Below are 14,270 nucleotides of genomic sequence, written 5' to 3'. Positions count from 1 at the left end.
AATTGTTGAACAAAGACTAATCGGGCGAAAATGGTTTGCTGTTTGAGGATTTTCAATTTTAGGAATCAATGTTATGAAAGTATGATTCATTTCTTTTAATAATTTTTCAGAATGGAAAAATGCTAAAACTGCTTTAGTGACAGAATTTCCTACAATATCCCAGTATTTTTGAAAAAATTCTGCAGGAAATCCATCGGGACCTGGGCATTTATCTGCAGCTAAACTAAACACAGTTTGTTTAACCTCTTCCATACTAATATTACTAGTAAGAAAATTGTTATCTTCATCTGTAATTAAGCCACTAATAGACTTAAAATCCTCATTTTTGTCAAAATTACAAAGTTAATTTTTTGTAAACCTAAGTTTAAACTCGTCAGAAATTTCTTGTTTAATAAGTTCTTGATCAGTAATACAAGCACCATTCTTATTAATAAACTGATTAATACCATTTCTACTACGTCTAATCGTAGCATAACTTTGAAAAAACTTGGTATTGTTATCTCCAAAATTCGCTTTGGTTATACGAGATTTTTGTTGCCAATAAACACGTTTATAGTCAAGAAGTGCATCACGCTTTTTCAGCCATCTCAATTGAGCGTTTTCTAAATGGGCAATATGAGAAGAGCCTAGTTGTTTTTGAATATTTTCTAACTTTTTTTCAGCAATTGAAAGTTGTCTAAAAATATTACCAAATGTAGACTGATTCCATTTCTTAGCCTTTTGTTTTAAAAGTTTGCATTTTTGAGAAAGACAAAACATATACGATCCTCGAAACTGATAATGCCAACAACTTTTGACCATTTTACTGAAATCATTTCGGAGAGTCCACATGAGTTCAAAACGAAAATGAGGCGCTTTCTTATGATTCTGGTCCTGAAACTTCACAGAGATAGGACAATGATCTGAGCTAGTAAAAGCATGATGCACAAACTGCATGTTTGGATAACTACTAATCCAACTAGGAGAGGCTAAAGCTCTATCAAGAATTTCAAAGACATTTTCAGAACCAGTTTTCTTTTTTCTCCAAGTAATTGTGATGACAATCGTGTAGATCATATTTTCTCCGCTCCTAGAACTCCCCAAAAAAATAGCGCTGTAGAGCTAGCGCATGAATACACCGCTTGGAAATATGGCTAGAATTATATTATTATCTAGTAAATTGCCAAGAAACCTTTGGCTGGATCGGAGCTGTTGACACTTCTTGTTATACTCATAACCGTGTCATGATTAGGAGTATAGTTGTTCATGGGTCATCCCGCCCATTAGCCCGTCCCGTCCAGCCCAGCCCACCAAATTAAATGGGCGGGTATGGAAAACAAGAAAATCTCGTGGGCCAGCCCATTAGGCCCGTTTACAATTTAAATCCTTTAAATTTACTCTTAAAAAAAGACATTTTTAAAGAAAATTGTATCAATTTTATAACGATGTGGAACACTAAAATAATACGTAAACTATAAAGGTTAAAATATAACGAAAATATTTATATATTGGGTACCCTTATATATTTTAATTAATAAAACATTTAAATTGAAGTTTCGTGTTACGGCCCATTAGCCCATGGGCCGCCCGAATTTTGACAAAAGGGCGGGTAAGGTCAAAGATAATTGGCCCATAATTAAGGCCCGGCCCGCCCACTAAGTCTTAAAGGGCAACTTTTTCCTTCACAACCCGGCCCATGTCCGGGCCAAACCCTGGGCCGGGCCAAACCCGCATTTGAACAGCTCTAATTAGGAGTATGCTAAACAAAATCCCATATGAGCTACTACATGGAAAGAACCCCAATATTTCACATTTTATATGCTTTAATAGTAACTACAAAGCTATTTCTCTAACACGGTCTTATATTTATATTCATATTCACATAACCAAACATGTCTTTAGAGCATTTCGTTTCGTTTATTAGATCAAGTCATTTGGCCCTTGAATGAATTAATCGGTTTGTTAATGTGTTACAAGCTCTCGCTAAGTAGGAGTATGAGAGCATGGACATTGAAGAGTATGTAACAATCCTCTTATTTTTTCCTTCTCCCTCTATCTTTTTGACACATCACATTCTCTTTCATCCAACACATTTTCCACTATCTCAATCCTCCTCCTTCTCTTCTATTTTTTTTTTCTCACATCAAAGAGGATCCTCTCTAGTTCCTCTTTCATATTTTAATTATTTTTTCTATTGGAAAACAAATAAAATAATGTGCAAATGCAATATTTTTATAGGTGGGTGAAGAGAGTGGGCACAAGGGCCTATGTTGTACTTCCTCTAAAAATAGAGGAAGACTTCCTCTTCCTCCTTCAAAGAGGATGTTTAATAGTAGTTCCACATTGAAGAGGACATCCTCTTAGCACCCTCTTTTATCTAAGAGGATGGTCAATCCTCTTCAATGTGGATGCTCTGAATAAGCAGGAGTGCATGTAGATGAGCCGAGAAGCCATATAATAGTAAAAACAAAATACCTACATAAGTGCCTTTAAATTTTATTGAATATGTTGATGATACGGTACATGGTCCAACTTAAAACCGTAAAATAGAGCGACTGAAAAAAAAAAAAAAAAAAAAAAAAAAAAAAAAAAGGTTATCAACGTAATATTAAGATACGTTGGGACACGAGAGCAACACAACTACCATAACCATACGTAGCATCAACACTTGACGATGATTTAAAGGCCTAAGAGTGAGAAATTGAATGCTCAATGAATCGATGAATTTCTCATTAGGTTAAGCCAATACATACATCCTATATATACAAAACTTACGTAAGACTTCCCTACAAACATATGGTAACTAAATATATACCTAACCTATAATACAAGATATGCATACAATATAAAATCTTAACATGATCATAATAATATCAAAAGATATTATTCTTTTACTCCCCCTCAAGTTGGAGCACTTGGTAAACCGAGTCCCAACTTGAACAACAAATGATCATACAATTCTCCCCCGAGCGCCTTGGTGAATAAATCTGCTATTTGTTCTTTGCTGCGAACGTGAAACGTGGTTATGACATTAGAAACCAAATGTTGTCGGACAAAGTGACAATCAATCTCAATATGCTTTGTCCGATCATGAAAAACAGGATTCTTGGCTATATGTAATGCGGCTTGGTTATCGCAATACAAATGCATTGGCTTTAAATGAAATACTCCTAGCGATGCAAGAAACGATTTTATCCATATTAATTCACTAGTTGCTGCCCCCATCGCTCGATATTCGGCTTCTGCTGTAGACTTAGCAACTGTTATTTGTTTCTTAGCTCGCCACGAAATCGGACTCTTTCCCAAAGCAACGAAATACCCACTCAATGATCTTCGGGTCAACGGACAACTTGCGTACTCTGAGTCAAAGTAACCTTTAAGTTGCAAGTCTGAGTCTTTTGTGAAGGTAATTCCCTTACTCGGATTTCGCTTGACGTATCTCACGACCCTCAACGCAGCCTCCCAATGTTCTTTTCTCGGTTCAGCTACAAATTGTGATAAAATGTGAACTGCATACACCAAGTATGGTCGAGTAATTGTCAAGTATACTAACCTTCCAACAAGACGACGATATTTCATAGGATCCTTCAATATGTATCCTTTCGCTAAAGCCAAATTATGTCTTGGCTGAATTGGCGTATAATCAGGCCGTGCTCCCTTCATTCCTGTTTCCTCGACAATGCTCATGGCATACTTCCGCTGGTTGAGGAACAATCCACGAACTCCATGTGCTACTTCGATCCCTAGGAAGTACTTTAAACGCCCCAAATCTTTGATGCCGAAGCTCTTGTCGAGAAAGGCTTTGAAGTCATTGCAAGCATTTCGATCATTTCCTACCACAATCATATCGTCTACATAGACGAGAACAGCGATGAAAATTCCATCCTTTTTAAGCGTGAACAATGAGTAATCAGCTAGCGATTGAACAAACCCGTAATTGGTCATTGAAACGGTCAATTTTGCAAACCAATTGCGCGATGCTTGTTTCAACCCATAAATTGATTTTAACAATTTACATACTCTATTGTCACCTCTGGATCCGAATCCCTGTGGAACTTTCATATATACTTCTTCATCAAGGTCTCCGTGTAAGAAAGCGTTATTGACATCGAGCTGTTCAATAAACCATCCTTTGATGACCGAAACAGCAAGCAAGCATCTTACGCTAGTCATTTTCGCCACTGGTGCGTAAGTTTCATTGAAATCGATTCCCTCGACCTGCGTGAATCCCTGGGCTACAAGGCGTGCTTTATATCGCTCAACATCTCCATTAGCTTTGTATTTAACCTTGTAAACCCATCGACATCCTATTGCTTTCTTTCCTTTCGGTAATGGGACTAGCTGCCAGGTTTCATTTCGTTCCAAAGCATCAATTTCTTTCTTCATTGCATCTCGCCACAATTGATGCTTTGCTGCTTCATGATAATAAGCAGGTTCTCTGTGTTCATCAAGCTTGGCAAGAAAAGCTTTATGGGTCAGTGAAAAACAATCGTTAACAACGTAATTCGCTAGGGGATATCGCGTGCCTGAGTTGGAGGGATGCGCTTGTCCGTTGTGAACATCGACTGGTGGAGTAACTATTCGTGTGGACTTGCAATAATAATCTTTCTTCCACGCCGGTTCGAATTTTTCGCGTGCTCCTCGTCCAAGTCCCCTTTCATTCTGTTCTTGAATAATTTGATCAGTTTCCGTTCGTGGCTGTGTATTCACGTCCAAATCACCATTGCTCATACTCCTATCTGGTGTTTCTGTGCTTTCAATTGGACTGCCCCTGTCGTCATTTGAACTGCCATTTGCATTACTGATCAAAGACTCTGTTACCCGGGGTTCCTCATTATCAACATCTGACTGCTCATAATCATTACTCCCCCTGTCTACGTAGGGTGTGTCATCAGACAACCCGTGTTCATGTGTATTTTGCAACCCAACATCACTATTAATCCCTTGTTCCAAATTAGAGTCAATATTGGATAAAAATGGGAAAGTATTCTCGTAGAACACAATGTCCCGTGAAACAAAAACACGTTTTTCGCTGAGGTCATACACCTTCCACCCTTTCTTGCTATGAGGATAGCCAATAAAAATACACCGCTTTCCCCGTTCCCCAAATTTATCTCGTGGCTTGTCTTTGTTATGAGCATAACACAAACATCCGAAAATTTTTAAATTATCAAATTTGGGTTTCTTAAGGTATAAAAGTTCATACGGTGTTTTTCCTCCAAGTAAAGGCGTGGGTGTACGATTAATTAAATATGCCGATGTTAAAATGCATTATTCCCCCCAAAAATAAATGGGCAATCCTCCTTGAAATCGCAAAGCTCGTGCCTTTTCAAGAATGTGACGGTGTTTTCTCTCTACCCGTCCATTTTGTTGTGGTGTATCGACATTGCTAGTTTGAAACAAAATACCATTTTCTTTGCAATAAGATTGCATGGGTCCAGATAATAACTCAGTACCATTATCGCTTTGAATTATTTTGACACAGGTATCAAACTGAGTTTTTACCATTTGACAAAAGGTTTTCATCAAATCACTTGCTTCACTCTTTTCTTTCATGAGATATACCCACACGGCTCGACTATGGTCATCAACTATGGTCAAAAAATAATGGGCACGGGTCAAACTTGCAATACGATACTTACCCCAGATATCACAATGGACTAAACCAAAAATACTTTCACATCTTTTATTATTAAGTTTAAAAGGCGCACGAGTCTGTTTTGCCCTACAACACGAATCACAAACCTCGTCTGAAGTCCAATTTAAATTGCAGCCAACTAAATCAGAAAAACGATTAAAAATACTTTGAGAAGGATGTCCCAATCTCTTGTGCCATAATCGACTCTCTTTGGTGACCACGGTTTTAGCTACTTGCTTGATTTTCCGCGGTTGATAATAGTATACTCCTTGTCGATGTTCACCCCGTCCAATCTGCATCCTCGTAGTCAGGTCCTGCATTTCACAATAGTCCGAATAAAACGTTATTATGCAATTGTTTTCACGAATTAATTGTTGGACAGAAATTAGATCGCAAGTTAGAGACGGCACAAATAAGACATCTCGTAAAACAAATGTTTCGCTTAATTTAATAATGCCATGAATTGTGGCTTCAACTCGTCGTCCGTCAGGGAGGCTTACTGAGGACGGGTCTTCGATCCAAATATTCTCCAACAAGTCCCGCTTTCCGGTCATGTGGTGGGACGCTCCACTGTCTATCAGCCATTCAATATTATTAAAAAACGTACCTTGTAATTTATCATTACCATCAGGAGTAGTCATTAATAAAACCCGCAGCCTTTCTATCTCTTCACTCGTGAAAGGAATATTGGGTTTTGCAGCATCTGACTCTTTCGTTCCCGAGCTGCTTCCAACGGCATTGGCCTGGTAATTGCCTTGCCCACGGCCCCTGCCTCTTCCTCGACTAGTCCCACGGCTGCCTCTTCGTCCCCTGCCTCTCTCACGAGCCTTCACAACTTCGTACCCATGTTTATCGTAACAGTTCTCTTCTGTATGATAATATTTCTTACAGTGGGTACATTGTGGTGGTGGTGTCTCGTCGTCATCGACTTCATGCTTGACATAGGACCTTCTTCCCGTTTCTCTTCCATATGTCCTTGTAGCCATGGCTGCATCTTCTCGTTCTTCCTTCACTTTGGTGAGGGAATTGTGCCTTTCTTCTCTTAACACTAGGGCATACGCACGGGTCAAGGTAGTAATTGGGTCCTCCATTAATAAATTTGTTCGTAAATTGCCATATAATTTCGAGTCCAGACCCATCAAAAATTTATGGACTTTTTCTTCTTCACGTTCTTTTGCTATCGACACAGCTGCTCCGCAAGTGCAATTTTTAATCGTACTGTAATTCGCCAATTCGTCCCAAATTGTCTTTAATCGCGTGTAGTACTCAACCACTGATTCTCGTCCTTGTTTGCACTCATTCAATTCGTCTTTTAGCTGATGGACTCGAGGCGCGTTTCCAGCCGCATACCTATCCCGAAGTTCCTCCCATATGTCTGCGATGGGTTGGGAAAACGTGATACTTGCGTGAAGTTTCGGGTCGATGACATTCCGAAGCCACGCTCTTAGCATAGCATTACATTGACGCCACGCTACAAGTTCCATGCTTTCTTTTTCTCCGTTTTCTTCAGCCGGCTTCTTTACCTTCCCCTCGATAAAGGCTAGTTTGTTCTTCGCATCTAGACCGTTCCTGACAGCCTCTGCCCACATATCGTAATTATTGCCATCAAACACGATTTGTGTGACTGTCAAGTTAGGATTGTCAGAAGGATGGAGGTAAAGAGGAGACGTCATAGGGATAGTCTTTGAACCACCCAATTGTCCTTTGAGTTTGCCATCATCTTTCGTCATGATGAAATTGGCTTATCGTCTGTTTTGTTTGGAATGAATTTTTTTTTTTTTTTTTTTTGTGATTAATCGAACCTCGCTCTCGATACCATGAGAAATTGAATGCTCAATGAATCGATGAATTTCTCATTAGGTTAAGCCAATACATGCATCCTATATATACAAAACTTACGTAAGACTTCCCTACAAACATATGGTAACTAAATATATACCTAACCTATAATACAAGATATGCATACAATATAAAATCTTAACATGATCATAATAATATCAAAAGATATTATTCTTTTAAAGAGCGAAGTCTAGTGCGAAGACATGCTTACACCGGGGTGGAATCATCATCCCCATTCCTTGTCTCCTGAACATACCACCAACACTGGTTACTCAATCACCGTTAAAGTTGTTAATTATTTCAGTATATGTTAAATTATAATCTTAATACATTCATTCTTTTTGGCTCAATCTTTTGTTTAAGATTAATTAAAATATCTCTCACAAATAATACAAAAAGTAAAAAAATAATTTGAACAAAAGAAGTAGGAAGTAGATGATAAATATGGAGTATAACTATACCTGACAAGGTCTATCAGATACACCAAACCAGCGAGGGTTTAAAAATGTTGGAATAACAGCCATTTTCACAAACAGTAAAATTGCACTTAAAAGAGAATTGGATTACTACCTGCTTAGATTTGCTTTGATGGATATTGTATACTGTCTCTATTTATAGACCTGTTTTCATTAACTAATCAAATATTAAATCCGTTTGCACTACGACGTGTCATGTACAACTGTACAAGCGTAAATACGAAATTCATGCCAGCGTGCCATGTGGTTATGGATTGTAAATACGAAATTCATGCAATCGTGCCATGTGGATTGGTTAACTGGTTATGGATTGTATATACATGGTTTTACAACTCCAAATCTATAAAACTGCGTTTAGGTAGGGCTAATAAGGGTTAGATTTTGAATAAGTACAAAAATAAAATAAAATAAAAAAGTAAACTAAATATTATTGTAACATTTCGTTTGGTGGTTGATCTTACTTGGTGGATTGTTTTGATATTGAGTTTTCTAGTGGACAATATTTTTTTTTTTTTGACAACGTAGTGGATAATATGTTAGTGAGACGAAGCTAGCGGCGTTTGTGGATGGTATTTGGAAGTGTATGGAGTTAGTGTCGAGAGACTATAATGTGGCGGATACGATATTGTGAGACCAGGTTGTGGGGGTAGGCATAGTGGGTGGAGTTGGTGTTAAGAGTTCATGTTTTATAGGTTGGGTTTGAACTTCGGGGACGAAGTTCTTTTTAAGGAGGGAAGACTGTAATACTACGGTTTTCCATGTCTATGGGTACTCTATCGAGTGGGGCTTACTCTATCGAGTAAGTATGTTTGGTTTACGAAATAGTGTTCTGCTGAAGGGTACTCGATCGAGTAAGTTGGGTGCACTACTACAAAATAAGCCAAAGAAACCGGTTAAAAAAGGCCTTAGAAACCGGTTTATAACAGCTCTCTAGCTTACAGGTGTCTTAGCCTAAAGAGACCGGTTATTAAACCGGTCTCTTTGATTTTGTGAAAGAAACCAGTTGTGCAAAAACCGGTCTCTTTGATTATTTAAAAGAGACCAGTTGTGTGCATAAACCGGTCTTTTTGCTTGTTTCAAAGAGACCGTTTATTGACCATAACCGATTTCTTTGATCTTATCTTTGAAACCTGTGATTGACTAAAACCGGTTTCTTAGGTTTTACTATAAAACAAAAAAAAAATACGATTCAATAAATTAAGACCTAGATAAATTTAATCAAAAATTAAAATTATAATACATCCGTCACAATAAAGTAATAAACATATAATATCAATCACTCTTATTATAACTTTCTGAAATATGGTACAAAATTCATATAAATCACAATTATTAAAAGAATAAATCTAACAAAATAATAAGTCTGAGAGTTAAACTTGTCAAAACAATCATCTAATCTGTACCCAACTCGGAGTCTTCAAACGAGTCGTCGCTGGCCTCAATGTTGTACAGAGAAAAAAAACAAGCAGTAATATATTGACGATTGGGATTCATCGAAGGAGTCATCGCTGGCCTTGCCACGGTGCTGTTAGTGCTGCACGATGAACAAGGAGTACTATGTTAATAATTAATACTGGATGTTTCCATGTAACATATACTGAGAATTATTTCCGTGTAATATATAGTGAACATACACATGTTATTGTTTTTAATTTTGAAAGAAAAAGGATGTAAAGCACCTTACGTGTAAAAACTCGGCATTCCGTCTGCCAAGAACACTATCAAGAGCTTCTAATCCACCTTTACTTCCACACTGACAAAACAACAGACAAACCAGACCGCACAAAGAAATTCTCAAGTTTCATAAAAATAGAAAATAAACTATTTCGAAGATGTGAGTGGTGACAGTAACACCAACCTGGCTAAGTTGTTCAGATCAACGCCAGCGAGCATTAGATTCACCTCACGTTCTTCCTGAGGAGCAGCACTCTAAAGGTTAGCAAATACCATAACGTCTATTTTACCGACTCTACGCTCTACCACAAGCTATTTCTAACATATAACTAGCTTGCTAGTACAACGTATAAGAGAGCGACTTTGTCCCTATATTGTCAGAATCATTGGTACACAACTACTAAATTTGTTGAGCTCAAAGACTAAAGACAAAAACATGAATGCAGGCTATACCGTACGACGCGTGAAGATATATTTAAACTTGAGGAGCACACTCGGTGGATCACTTCGGAAGAAGACCAGGACTTAAAGAGTACTTAGAAAAACTCATATTTTCTTCCAAGATGTCAAATCAATTCCTGGATATAAACAATAAATGTCAATGACAATATAAATAAACTTTGATATGGTTGAACATTTTCATGCTCATACACATTTGAACTCGTGAGCACAACTAATAGTTATACCGAATAATACTATCTTTTACCAAATAAAGATGGAGATTTAATATACGCTCAATCACGAACTCAATGCCGATACAACAAATGGTCACTACTTACAAGTGGCTTCTGCAATGATCCCATCCTGGAATCTTCTAAGCTCGGCTTCCATTCCCAAAACTTCCTAAATTTGCCAGCCTAAATTACAAAAAATATTAGAGCGGGATGAACACCAAAAACAAAGAGAGCTACAGGCCACACATTTGAAAACACAGTCATGTGAAACTAACTTTACTTTATGCTCTGAAATTTGTAAAATTGAGTTTCAATAGTCATTGTTAGTCTAGGTGACTTTATGTAAAAGGACGGTAAGAGCTAGGAAGGACAAAGGAGTAAGAACGAGGACTCGTATAGTAATGCATGACTAATGAGGGAGGGACATGGCAGAAGGTCCAATGTACTTTACAGTGTCGGGATGTCGTCCCTTTGCCAAGTCAGAGCAAAGAGGTTAGGTATTAGTTTAAGGAGGAATGCATTCACTCTATAAGACTCTAGAAATGAAACGAGTGAACTGCCATCCGTCATATATATAAATGTGAAGAAAGGATGAATTCACAAGTTTATGTCAATCTACATTTCAATTAAGTAAATACTAACCAATTTGTGCTAATGCTTTCAACATTCATCTGATCACTACTATGAAAAAGGCTTTTAGAGACGCTTTATAATGTCTTTTAACGACGTTATGTAGGAGATTGTATATCAAACTTGATTGTATATGCTAGATAGAAGATAGATACGTGTATTTTATGTGCGAAGACTCACTAATTAACATAAGTAACAAGCTTAAGCAATACACATATTCAGTCATTGGCCAAAGAAAAACTCTTCATAAAAACTTCCAGAAACTCACATATCAGGACAAATTCATATGCTCTCTAACTTAAATATGTGAAACCATGTACAAATGGGATACCTTGCTTCAATACGAAAAATTTCCGTGAAATAAAAGTGAGCTACAATTTCTATCATTGCTTTTAATCACCCATTTGCACAACTTTCACTGCATCATTCATTACACACTAGCCTGTAAAATGATGCTTCTCATGCTTATCAAGTAACAATCACACAACAACAACAACAACAACATCAGAGCCTTAATCCCAAAATGATTTGGGGTCGGCTGACATGAATCATCCTTTCGAACTGTCCATGGGTGAACGCACGCCTCAAAATGCGAATAAAAAGGGAAGATGAAAAACAAAAAGGGAGAACGAAAATGTAATGGAAAGTCAAGGTGAACTTAGAGGTTTTAAAATCGAATTCCGTCTTTCTTTTATAAAAACTTAAAATTTAAATCGAGAGAAAAGATTAAAGCGATTTTTAAAAACCGAAATAGAGTTAAGGATCCGGAATGAACCAGGTCAAAACTATAAGAAAGTGGTTGTTGAAAAAGTGTGTAATAAAGGAGAGAAAAATAAATAAATTAATTTCTTTAAATTAAATGAATAAAAAAAACACTAAATCTGTCAAAAACATCAAATACTAAAAATCCACATGTATCCTTTCCCTCCATTGTGCCCTCTCCGTCACCATACTCTCCTCAAGCCCCAGAACTCTCATATCGTGCTCTATCACTCTCAACCATGTCTGTCTCGGTCTTCCTCTGCCTCTAAGGACCTTTTTCTGTTCTCCAAGTCTCCAGCCTCCTAATCAAAAGGCGTCCATAGGTCTCCTTCTCACATGGCCAAACCATCTTAATCGGTTTTCCATCATCTTGTCCTCTATTGGCGCCACTTTTACCTTTTCCCTAATCACCTCATTCCTTAACCGATCTTTCCTTGTATGTCCGCACATCCACCTCAACATGCGCATCTCCGCCACACTCATCTTTTGAATGTGACAATCACACATTCAGATAAAATCAACTTATCTCACACAAGGAAAATTCCAGCTTCTCAGTTACACCATATGACCAATCAATTAACTCAAACAACCTAAATTATGCAAAATCAAGCATAAAAGAACTAAAAGTATCAATTCAGACCCAAAAAAAAGCACACAAATCACAATTGTTGCACACTAATCAACTTAATCATAATATCTGACCTAAAAAACAATAGTAGAAACTAGAATGATGTACCTTTAGAACATGAGACGCCCTTCCGCCGTTGGCATTCCTAGCCACGTTAATAGAGGACGAACAACATCCAAATATAGATCTAAATTCACAAAATTGGACTTTACATAAAATTAAACAAGAACTGCAAATGATTTCAAGGAATTAATTCAAATCGAATAAAATTAATACCTAGGACTGGCGATGGACGACCTGAAGATGTCGCGGATGTTGTTGAAAGAATAGTGACTCAGAAGTGGCATCGTTGTGGTGAAGGACTAGCACGACTCAGGACTGACGGCGTCGCGACGCTGATTGGTGAATGAGCGAGAGAATATAGGTGTTGGGTTGGTTATTGGAGAAACACCTCCCAATATTCCATTATATTAAAATAATATAAAACACCGGTGCTTTCTAAACCGGTTTCATATATTAGTATAAGAAACCAGTTTAGCTTCTTAACCGGATTTTTATATTTAAGAGACTAGTTAGAATATGAACCGGTTTCTTATATATGGTTCCTTTGAGCATTTTTGTAGTAGTGGTACTCGATCGCGTAAGTTGGGTACTCGATCGAGTAAGGGTCACTTGATCGAGTAAGTTACGTACTCGATCGAGTAAGTTGGTTCTGCGGGTTGTTTTAACCGGGATTTGTTATTAACGCGTGATTAATATTTAAAGATTTCCGTCACTTTATTCATCACTTTTAGTTTTTCTAAAAACCTTTCAAAGAGAAAAGAAGTTACGTTGTATTCGTTCGTCGCGTTATTATCAAATCCTAAAGGCTAAGGTTGTCGGATCGTCGTGTTCTTTACGCCGTTGAGTCCGTCGTTTTGTGGGTAAGATCCTAGTATAGTTTTTATGTTGTTTCATTGATTTTGTTTAAAACCCTAATTGGGTAGATTGAGGGTTTTGGGAGTATTGTGTTTATTATATGGTGATTGTATGATTGTATGTTTGATAGGAGGTGATTTCGTAGAGGAACGTTTCTGATTAGCTGATTGTGACGATCTTGGTGATTGCTTCTCCAGGTAGGGTTTCCCTACTCAGTTATTGTATAAATGATTATAAGATGGTTGTTTGGTTGATTGGCATGATGATTATATCGTGATTGGTATTGGAATTGTTTTACTTTGATATTGTGATTATTGGTTGTTGTTGATTGTCTGTGGTTCTCGAGGTGCGCCCTCGGCTGAGTGGAGTCACTTGCGGGAGTGGCTTCACGCCCTTGATTCGCCCTCTGTGGAACCCGCCACAGAAGGGGATGTGCACATTAAGGAACATGGGTTATTCGCTCGATGGAGATGAGCGGGGCTTAGGTGGGAACGGCTGCGGTCCCCCACTGGCGGTGAGGAATATCTGTTGTGATGGATATTCTGGCATGACTACACACTTGGTGGTGTGACGGTGTTGGAGTTTGTGATTGTGTATCTGTTGTTGTTTATCTTATATTGTTTATGCCGTAACTGGCCCCATTTAAATGTTTTAAAAATTGGGGTGATCCATTCGGGGGTGGTGAGCAGTTGTCTAGCAGGTATACTGTGGATGCGCGCGGGATTAGCTGAGGATGGAGTCTGATAGTAATCTTCCGCTGTGTTATCATGAGACCTTTTGTTACTTTAGTTGTAGTTTGGTTTTAGAACAGTTGTACTTTACCTTACAGTTGGTTTTGTTATGTAATCACTTAAACTTATCTATTAAAGTATGTTTCTTTATGGTCTATTTGATAAACATTGACTCGGGTAACCGAGATGGTAACATTTTCATGCATTAGGTGGCCTTGGTAAGGCACTTTGGTGTATGTGGGTGTTACAATTATAGAGGAACTAACATGTAGAAAAACTAGTTCCACATGTTCCAAAATAGACCGGGTACTCCACTTTTAA

General features: G+C 37.8%; 1 protein-coding gene and 1 long non-coding RNA gene across 2 annotated transcripts; both read right to left on the bottom strand.

Annotated features, from left to right (window-relative positions):
* Positions 1 to 342: 342 nt before the first annotated feature.
* LOC141641633 (uncharacterized) lies at positions 343 to 1,056 on the bottom strand. Its single transcript, XM_074450286.1, has one exon. It carries the CDS (start codon positions 1,054 to 1,056, stop codon positions 343 to 345), a length of 714 nt encoding a protein of 237 aa, XP_074306387.1.
* Positions 1,057 to 10,320: 9,264 nt separating this feature from the next.
* LOC141631154 (uncharacterized) lies at positions 10,321 to 12,636 on the bottom strand. Its single transcript, XR_012537598.1, has 3 exons — positions 12,577 to 12,636; positions 12,409 to 12,487; positions 10,321 to 10,463 (listed from the first exon to the last, which is right to left on the bottom strand). It is a non-coding gene; the product is annotated as an uncharacterized LOC141631154 (long non-coding RNA).
* Positions 12,637 to 14,270: the final 1,634 nt, after the last annotated feature.

Source organism: Silene latifolia, chromosome 2, assembly GCF_048544455.1.
Source record: "Silene latifolia isolate original U9 population chromosome 2, ASM4854445v1, whole genome shotgun sequence".
NCBI lineage: Eukaryota > Viridiplantae > Streptophyta > Magnoliopsida > Caryophyllales > Caryophyllaceae > Silene > Silene latifolia.
This window is presented reverse-complemented; position numbering and strand designations above follow the sequence as displayed.